The 9,769-nt window shown below is 42.6% G+C and overlaps 1 protein-coding gene across 1 annotated transcript in view; it reads left to right on the top strand.

The window, feature by feature from the left end:
- Positions 1-9,106, top strand: part of LOC112069188 (uncharacterized) — a 27,321-nt gene extending 18,215 nt beyond the window's left edge. The window contains exons 3-4 of the mRNA XM_070438446.1: positions 7,950-8,145; positions 9,082-9,106. Of these exons, the coding sequence (XP_070294547.1) occupies positions 7,950-8,145; positions 9,082-9,106 (221 nt within the window). The remainder of the gene's footprint in view (positions 1-7,949; positions 8,146-9,081) is intronic.
- The last annotated feature ends 663 nt before the right edge of the window (positions 9,107-9,769 follow it).

Below are 9,769 nucleotides of genomic sequence, written 5' to 3'. Positions count from 1 at the left end.
AGCTGCGGATTAGGGCGACTAGATCAAGTAACATGATCAACTTTCTACGCACGATTAAAAAAAATCAAAACTCATATTACCGAATTGATAGTAACCACAAGACTACTCTGAACAAATTTTTTATTTTACGTGTTCTTTCGTTTGTGCACTTCATATATAGATTTTGTATTTTTGTTGATCGTATACCTATTATACATTTTTTATTGTTACCAAGGCCTTGCTTTTCAGTTTTCCTTATATTTAGGATTCTCAGAAAAAACTTGGAAGGAGGGCGAAGGAAATTTATCTTTTTTCGTTTTTTGTCATTTCCATATAATTCTTTTCTTTTTAGTTATTTGTTACTTAAGTTTATTTACAAGCAAAGGACCAGACGCACAAAAAGGCCAAGTGCGGCGGGAATATGAGTGACTGGACTCAGAGGTGGCTCTCCTCTCTCCCAGCACGGCTCCTTTTCATGTCCCTGTCTGCTCTGCCTCCTGCACCCCACAGGACCCCCCAACACACCAGCCCCTCACCACCCTCTACACCATCCCCTCCCTCAACAGGCCCAACCTGCCCACCTGACTGGACCACCACGAGCCAGCCAGGCCATGTCCTCACCCTACCCAGACCCCATCCTGGACCCCAACCCAGACCCTACTACCCTAGCTTTCCCTCAGACACCTGGCAGTCCTGCCCCAGCCACAGTGCAGGATAACTCCCCGCCAGGTCAGTTAGGGTCAGGTTTGACCTCATCTCTGTGGTGGGGAGAGGCAGGACTGGACATCACACCGCTGGTCCTCCTTCCCCCATCTCTCTGTCAGAGTGAGGAATGATTCCTGCTGTCCATATGGCGTTCACAGCCCTACTCTCCAGCCCTCCCAGCCTCCTTCCCAGCCTCCCTCCCCCAGCAGCAGCCTACACTGTGCCCCTTAGCTAGCGCCACGGGCTGATTGTCCACAACATGGCTGGACATCTTCCTGGTACAAAGAACGGCAGCCAACAGACAACAGAGGAAATCAAAGCTGGCTCTACTTAGAGACCTCTCAGATCAGATGCTCCTGTCCCCATCGCCGGTCTGCATTGTGAGGGTCTGCTGTCAGCCCTGTTTTGTTTCCCCTCATAATAAATAACGCAGAAAGCTTTTCTTTTTCCTTTAAAGCYGCAATYGAYAGAGGACTCTTTTGATGAAGAGCTGGTACCGTTTGATTCCCAGTTCAAAGGCGCGCGAGGCCCCTTCACAATAGGAGGGAGTGGGGGGTTCCCTGCKTCGTGTGCCGTCCCCACTCAGCCGCGGCTTCCCCGCGCTCTCTCCATTCTCCCGGTCGCTGAAAGGGAGACGTGTAGCCGATGGTCATAAATCCACACTGACCACCGCACGCTGACGGGGGAAACAGTTAGAGCTACGGTCCACAATAGAATATAGCGGCTTTCCGTCGCAGCTAATTTACCGTTTAGAATAGAGATAAAGGACGGGGCCACTGACATCTGACTTTTATGGGGGACTTTATGAAAGACTATGAAAAGAGAGCAAACAATTGGGAAATTGTGTAGGGATTTTCTTTCTCTATCAGAAATTATGATGCTGTCTACGTTCTTCTAAGGTCCTTACTACTGATTAGTATCGGTTCCAGGTGCGTAGGAGTCAAAATAAGAACACTGAAAGAGATTTTGACCAGCACAATGTTGAAAAAAGGAATACATCCAAAACTGAGGCTTGAATGTAACATAAATATGGTTATTAGAACATCATGGTGCCCCAAAAATCAATAAAGTGCATAAATGAAAGATGAAAAATAAAAGTTTTACACTTTCTCAGTGTAAATAGTCAGCAGAGACACCTGGCTTCTATTTCAAGGATAATTGCATATTTCACATGATCAAGAAGGAAAACATCAGAAAATCGGTACCTAGTACAATAGACGGCATGATCTGCATTTTATACAGAATATACAAAAGCAGACAGAGGAATATCATCAATTATTGCTTTTACATATACCATGTGACCATTTCTCTATCGGAGACATCTATATGGTGGCACACTGTTCTCTATGGGGAGATACAGCTATAAATAATAAAAATTAAAATAAAAAAAAAAAAAAAAAAAAAAAAAAAAAAAAAATAAAAAAATTAAACAAAAAAAAAAAAAAAAAAAAATAAAAAAAAAAAAAAAAAAACAAAAAAAAAAAAAAAAAAAAAAAAATAAAAACAAAAAAAAAAAAAAAAAAAAATAAAAAAAAAAAAAAAAAAAAAAAAAAAAAAAAAAAAAAAAAAAAAAAACCAAAAAAAAAAAAAAAAAAAAAAAAAAAAAAAAAAAAAAAATAAAAATAAAAAAAAAAAAAAACAAAAAATAATATAAAAAATGGGGGGGTGATACACTGTTCCTGTGGGGAGATACAGCTATATGGTGATACACTGTTCTCTATGGGGAGATACAGCTATATGGTGATACACTGTTCTCTATGGGGAGATACAGCTATATGGTGATACACTGTTCTCTGTGGGGAGATACAGCTATATGGTGGCATTCTTGTTCTCTATGGGGAAGATCGGCTATATGGTGATACACTGTTCTCTATGGGGAACAGCTATATGGTGATACACTGTTCTATGGGAGATACAGCTATATGGTGATACACTGTTCCTATGGGGGAGATACATCTATATGGTGATACACTGTTCTCTATGGGGAGATATAGCTATATGGTGATACACTGTTCTCTATGGGAAGATACAGCAATATGGTGGCATTCTGTCTCTATGGGGGAGATACAGCTATATGGTGGCACGCTGTTCTATGGGGAGAATACAGCTATATGGTGATACACTGTTCTCTATGGGAAGATACATCTATATGGTGATACACTGTTCTCTATGGGGAGATACAGCTATATGGTGATACACTGTTCTCTATGGGGAGATACATCTATATGGTGGCAGCGCTGTTCTCTATGGGGGAGATACATCTATATGGTGGCACGCTGTTCTCTATGGGGAGATATAGCTATATGGTGATACACTGTTCTCTATGGGGAGATACAGCTATATGGTGATACACTGTTCTCTATGGGGAGATATAGCTATATGGTGATACACTGTTTCTATGGGGAGATACAGCTATATGGTGATACACTGTTTCTCTATGGGGAGATATAGCTATATGGTGATACACTGTTCTCTATGGGGAGATACAGCTATATGGTGATACACTGTTCTCTATGGGGAGATCAGCAATATGGTGATACACTGTTCTCTATGGGGAGATACAGCTATATGGTGATACACTGTTCTCTATGGGGAGTACAGCTATATGGTGATACACTGTCTCTTATGGGGAGATACAGCTATATGGTGATACACCTGTTCTCTATGGGGAGATACAGCTATATGGTGATACACTGTTCTCTATGGGGAGATTAGCTATATGGTGATACACTGTTCTCTATGGGGAGATACAGCTATATGGTGATATACTGTTCTCTATGGGGAGATACAGCTATATGGTGGCACGCTGTTCTCTATGGGGAGATACAGCTATATGGTGATACACTGTTCTCTATGGGGAGATATAGCTATATGGTGATACACTGTTCCTCTATGGGGAGATACAGCTATATGGTGATATACTGTTCTCTGGGGGAGATACAGCTATATGGTGGCATGCGTGTTCTCGATGGGGAGATACATCTAATGGTGATACACTGTTCTCTATGGGAGATATAGCTATATGGTGATACACTGTCTCTATGGGGGATACAGTATATGGTGATATCTGTTCTTATGGGAATCATCTCTGGTGCACGCTGTTCTATGGGGAGACACAGAGCAAGTCACTGGTTCATTTATTTCACACAGAAATAAATGTAGAATAAGAATTTGTTCTTAACTGACTTACCTAGTTAAATTAAGGTTAAATGTAAAAATATTTCAGACAGATGTAGACAGACCGAGGTTTTGGTGAAAACAATTCAACATTCAACAATTCAACATTCAACAATTCAACATTCAACAATTCTACATTCAGTATGCAGGCATCCTTTCTGGACTACCCATCCCGGATCCGGGATCATTCTCATCAGAAACGCTGACTAGCATAGCCTAGCCTAGCGCCACAGGGATATCATATAATATAATTTCATGAAATCACAAGTCCAATACAGCAAATGAAAGATAAACATCTTGTGAATCCAGCCAACATGTTCGATTTTTAAAATGTTTTACGCGAAAACACAACATATATTTATGTTAGCTCACCACAATAGCGCAACACACAACGCCATTTTGTCACCGCAAAGATAGCTTTCACAAAACCCACAAATAGAGATAAAATTAATCACTAACCTTTGAACAACTTCATCAGATGACAGTCTTATAACATCATGTTACACAATACATTTATGTTTTGATCGAAAATGTGCATATTTATAGCTACAAATCCTGGTTTTACATTGGTGCCATGATCATAAATGGCACCAAAACAGCCAGAATAATTACAGAGAGCAACGTGAAATACATAAATACTCATCATAAAACATTTATGAAAAATACATGTTGTACAGCAAATGCAAGATAAACATCTTGTGAATCCAGCCAATATTTCCGATTTTTTTAAGTGTTTTACAGCGAAAACAACATATATTTATGTTAGCTCACCACAATAGCGCAACACGCAACGCCATTTTGTCACCGCAAAGATAGCTTTCACAAAACCCACAAATAGAGATAAAATTAATCACTAACCTTTGAACAACTTCATCAGATGACAGTCTTATGACATCATGTTATACAATACATTTATGTTTTGTTCGAAAATGTGCATATTTATATCTACAAATCTGGGTTTTACAACGCAGCCATCGTCACAAATAACACCAAATTGTCCGGAGAAATTTTACACAGCGACGTAATCTAACCAAATAACTCATCATAAACTTTGCTGAAAAATACATGTTGTACAGCAAATGAAAGATACACTGGTTCTTAATGCAACCGCTGTGTTAGATTTTTTTTAAATAACTTTAGTACAAAGCACAGCATGCAATAATCTGAGACAGCGCTCAGCCATTCTCCGCCATGTTGGAGCCAACATATTCCACAAAAATACGAAATAACATCATAAATATTCTCTTACCTTTGATGATCTTTCATCAGAATGCAGTGCAAGGAGTCCTAGTTCCACAATAAATCGTTGTTTTGTTTTAGAATGTCCATTTCTTCTGTCGAATTAGCAACTTTGGCTAGCATGGTGGAGCTCAAGTGTCCATCAACGTTTGGCACATGGAACGAAAAATTCAAAAACTGATAATAAAAGTTGAATAAACTGGTCAAACTTAGTTGAGAATCCATCTTTAGTATGTTTTTCCCGTATGTATCCAAAAACGTCCCAGACGGAGAATTTCGTCGTGTCTACCTAACGCATTGCAGAAAATGATATGGTGCTCCCAGGTGCGCAGCAAAATACTGCCAATATGGCGAACCTGTCACTCCAAAAGCTCTCATTTGGTCCCAGATCAGGCTTGACACCTCATTCAACATTCTACTGCCTGTTGACATCTAGTGGAAGGCGTATGAAGTGCATACATATCCATAAATACAAGGCAATTGAATAGGCGAGGCCTGTCAGAGAGACCCATTTCAGAATTTTCACTTCCTGTTTGGAACTTTGCCTGCCAAATGAGTTCTGTTTTACTCACAGATATAATTCAAACAGTTTTAGAAACTTCAGAGTGTTTTCTATCCAATAGTAATAATAATATGCATATCGTATGATCTAGTACAGAGTACGAGGCCGATTTTTTCCCAAAGTGAAAAGGGCGCCCCCTATTTGCAAGAGGATATATAAGATGAAGTTTGTTATTTTTTCCATATAAAAAATATATACGGTACAGTATAAGTATGTGAGAACAAAATAGAAATGTTGCTGGATTTCATTCCCATAGTTAGGCATGTCAATGCCTTGGGCAGAGTGTTATCCCTCGTGTGTGTGTGTGTGTGTGTGTGTGTGTGCAGAGTGTGGGTGTATGGGTGTGCAGGAACCCCTCAACCCTCTGCTGCCCTTTTCAGACGGGGTCCTCTCATTGTGTGCTCCCCTCAGCTCCCTTTAACATCCCTACGCCAGGGCCCAACAATCAGAGGGCGACCTCAAGGCCTACCCCTCATTGAACATCATCTCCAGAGTGTAACTGTCCTTGACAATGGAGCGGGACGCTGGCCTATTGTGGTGCCCTGGCCCGGACGCTCCACCACCCAGACCCAGGACACCACCCAGCCTTTCAGCCCCACGATGTGGCCAGAGTGGGGGAACAGGGGGGTACATGGGGACACAGAGGAGCCTTGTCTGGGCTGACTCCTTCCTGCCTTGCCTGGCCTTGCCCCTACGCCCCCCTATCCACCTCCCCTTCCTTCAACACCACCTCCCGACTCCGTAGCACTCTTCAGAATGACGGCTGACTTGACAGCAGCAATATGCTTTAAAGTGTCAAGTCAAGTCCCTCCATTGTCTCTCTGAGTAGAGAGCCGAGGCACTGGAATGCACAATGGTGTGTGTGTGTGTGTGTGTGTGTGTGTGTGTGTGTGTGTGTGTGTGTGTGTGTGTGTGTGTGTGTGTGTGTGTGTGTGTGTGTGTGTGTGTGTGTGTGTGTGTGTGTGTGTGTGTGTGTGTGTGTGTGTGTGTGGGCTCTTATATACATCTAGATGTGTATAAGAGACAGGCGTGTGTGTGTGTGTGTGTGTGTGTGTGTGTGTGTGTGTGTGTGTGTGTGTGTGTGTGTGTAGTCAGACGTAAAGGAGCTGAGTTTGCGTGTTCTTTATTTGCTTGTGTATATATTACAAGTTTGTCTGCTATCTTTTTTTACATGTCCATATGAGAGAAGAAGAGTTCATTATCTAAGGCTGTCATCATGACAGAAACCCTCAGCACACTATTTTCAGTTACCGTTACAAAAAAGGCAAAGAAAACAGGTGTGTTTTGAGAAGAGTCAAGTAATGAGTGATTTAAGGGCGGACAGTTTGGCCTGTCCTGTGAGTGAGGTATGTGGTAATGAGGGCTTAGAGGGAGAGCGTTGCTCCTGTGTGTATACTAGCATCTCCCATAGCCCCAGGGTTTGACTGGCTCTGTGTAGGCTGACACAGACTCCACCTGGGGGGGCATCCTCTTCCGTGGAGGTCCTGGTTTGTGGAGGGTTGATGACACCGGCTCAGGGCAAGGAGGAATGGGAGTTTGCTGGGTGTCTGGGTGAAGTGTGTGTTTGTTGTGTGTGCATGGGTACGATACCGAGCCGTCTCTGTGAAGCCTTGAGGGGACAGGCAGTCTGGCACTAATTGAGTTACAACCAGGTGTTGGAACTGGTTCAGAGAGCAGCATTAACCCATTTTGTTTTTAGAGGAACGGAAACAGAACCGGGAAAGAAAGTGATCTCTAGTGTTGCGGAACAGAAACGTTACTTTTAAATCTTGAGACCCAGTTAATAATGTAATTTTTTTGGAACATGTTTTTTTCCCTAATGTCTAGTATATTCTGTAATTCTGTAATTCAGTGAAGTTAAACATATTCCAATTCACATCATGTCATGATGCTCAGCACTTCAAGCCAAGCCCCCTCCACGTCCACTCCTCTCTCTCGCTCTCTCCCCACCCGTGAAATTTCAGTCACATCTCTCGCCTGCACTTATCTGTCCTCAAACATGTAAACAACAAGCTTACACGTTCCACAGCAAGCTGCTCTATCCACGTTTATCGGTGGACTAAATGAAAGAACCATGTTGATTTCACAGGGTAAAAAAAATGAACAAACCATTACTTTTTTAGGAGGATCGAACCGGTTCAGAACTTTATCATGCTGTTCGGGAACACTGTAAATAAATAAATAGGGGTTCTGCTCAGAACGGATCCTCTCTTTCTATTGCATCATGTAACACAGTACTGTAGTATATTCTCTATGTGATATGCCAATCCTGCTTGTGCTGTTTCAGATGGCGGTGACACAGTGTCCTCCTGGTCCCGCTGTTCTCAGGTCAGCTCTAGCCAGTCCCATGTGTTTGATGAACTGGAGGCCATCGCCCCGCGGAACGGCTCGTGTCTGTCCCAAGACCACCCACTCAGCCCAGCAGACTGCAGCCCACCTGGTACAGGTCCTGTACAGAGCACCCACATTATGTCCAGTAGATCGTATAAAATAACACTGATGTCACACCTGTCAAGGGTCTACACAATGATTACATCAGAAACGTGCTCTATATTTATGCCAAACATGTGCTCCTCTAACTGTAGACACTTGGAAAAGAAGAGCTTTGTTGTATGGCCATTGGCTTTTTACTTTGTATCAAAGTTGGTGAATTAACCGTTTATTTCTTTAGAGCAGGTGAATGCTTAACTAGCTACTTGTTGAATGCACTTGATGTTTAGAGTTGTTTCTACCTGGGCAGTTCATGGTGTTAAAATTAATTAGCATTATTTAGACAGTTATGTCAATGAAAAGGTCACGGCACCTGATTTATTTTTCCTGTTTGTGGTTGTTGTTGTTGTGGACATGTTTGTCTGACCGCCGTTAATGCCTCAATTGGACATGCTCTCCTTCCTCAGCCGCTCTAATGTAATGGACTGGGGTGTGACAGTGATGTGTGTATCTCAGCGCTCTGTTGTGGAACACTGTGTCACGTCTTTGTGTGTGTACAGTAAATGCGTGTGTGTGTGTCTCGAGGTTGGTCAGTTCAGTGAGCTGTGAAAGGAAACATTACCCAACGCAGACAGTGATTTTCTCACTCACTGAGGACTTCCCCAAGCTTCTCTCATCCCCTCTAATCCCTGACAAGGTGTTTAGGATGTTTAACCTGCTCGCTTGACCTGAACCTCCATCTGACCTCCATGACCTTTGCCCTGAGGTTGTGATGGATGGGATCATGTCAGCTACCACCACTGCTGCAGCAGCTTAATTCCACTCTTCTGTTCTGTGGTGTAACATCTTCCTCAATTGACAAATATAGACATCTACCATCCGTATAGAGCCTGGAAAGCAAAGAAATGTAAAACTGTCTTAAACTGACTGACTGTCCTCATCTTTGCTACTGACTCACAGGCATCCATGTGTGTCTGTCCACTCTCCAGTGACCCCATCTGGGTGGCAGTATAGCTAGTTAACACTTTAATCACTGGGTTAGACCTTTGTTATCTGTAACAGTGTGTCTTTACAATGGGTTGCATTCTCATGGCTAATGAGGGGGTTAACTCCCAGCCTAACTGAAAGTGTGTCATCACAATGTGTTTCACCACGGGACTTCCTTCACCACAACTCCTTAATCAATCAGACAGCCAGCCAGTTGCTTTTTTTCTCACCTGAAGGGATTTACCTGACAAACAGAAACACACCCAGAGACACACACAACACATTGTAGAGGCAGGCGCATTCCCTATGACAGGGGTAGGCAACCCTGGTCCTACAGGGGTAGGCAACCCTGGTCCTACAGGGGTAGGCAACCCTGGTCCTACAGGGGTAGGCAACCCTTGGAACAACATCCTGCAGTACCTGCAGCACTCCAGGAACAGGGTTGGCTACCCCTAATCTAGGCAGAATTAATTTCAAGTCGCTCAAAGTCTCTAAAAGTTAATCTCTCAAAGGGCATACTGTAAAAACGCAATACTGTACTTAACTAGAAAACTATCCAGATGTGATACTTTTTATGCGCTATAAAACACAATGCATTCCACTATGGCTGCTGTGTGGCTGGCTGAGATGGTGGGACTGAGAGTGCATTGAGAGGAGAAGCAGGGTTGACCTGCAGCGGAGCGTGATATG

The sequence above is a fragment of the Salvelinus sp. IW2-2015 genome, unplaced genomic scaffold (assembly GCF_002910315.2).
Source record: "Salvelinus sp. IW2-2015 unplaced genomic scaffold, ASM291031v2 Un_scaffold925, whole genome shotgun sequence".
NCBI lineage: Eukaryota > Metazoa > Chordata > Actinopteri > Salmoniformes > Salmonidae > Salvelinus > Salvelinus sp. IW2-2015.
Note: the sequence above shows the minus strand (reverse complement) of the source record. Positions and strands in the feature narration are given on the sequence as shown.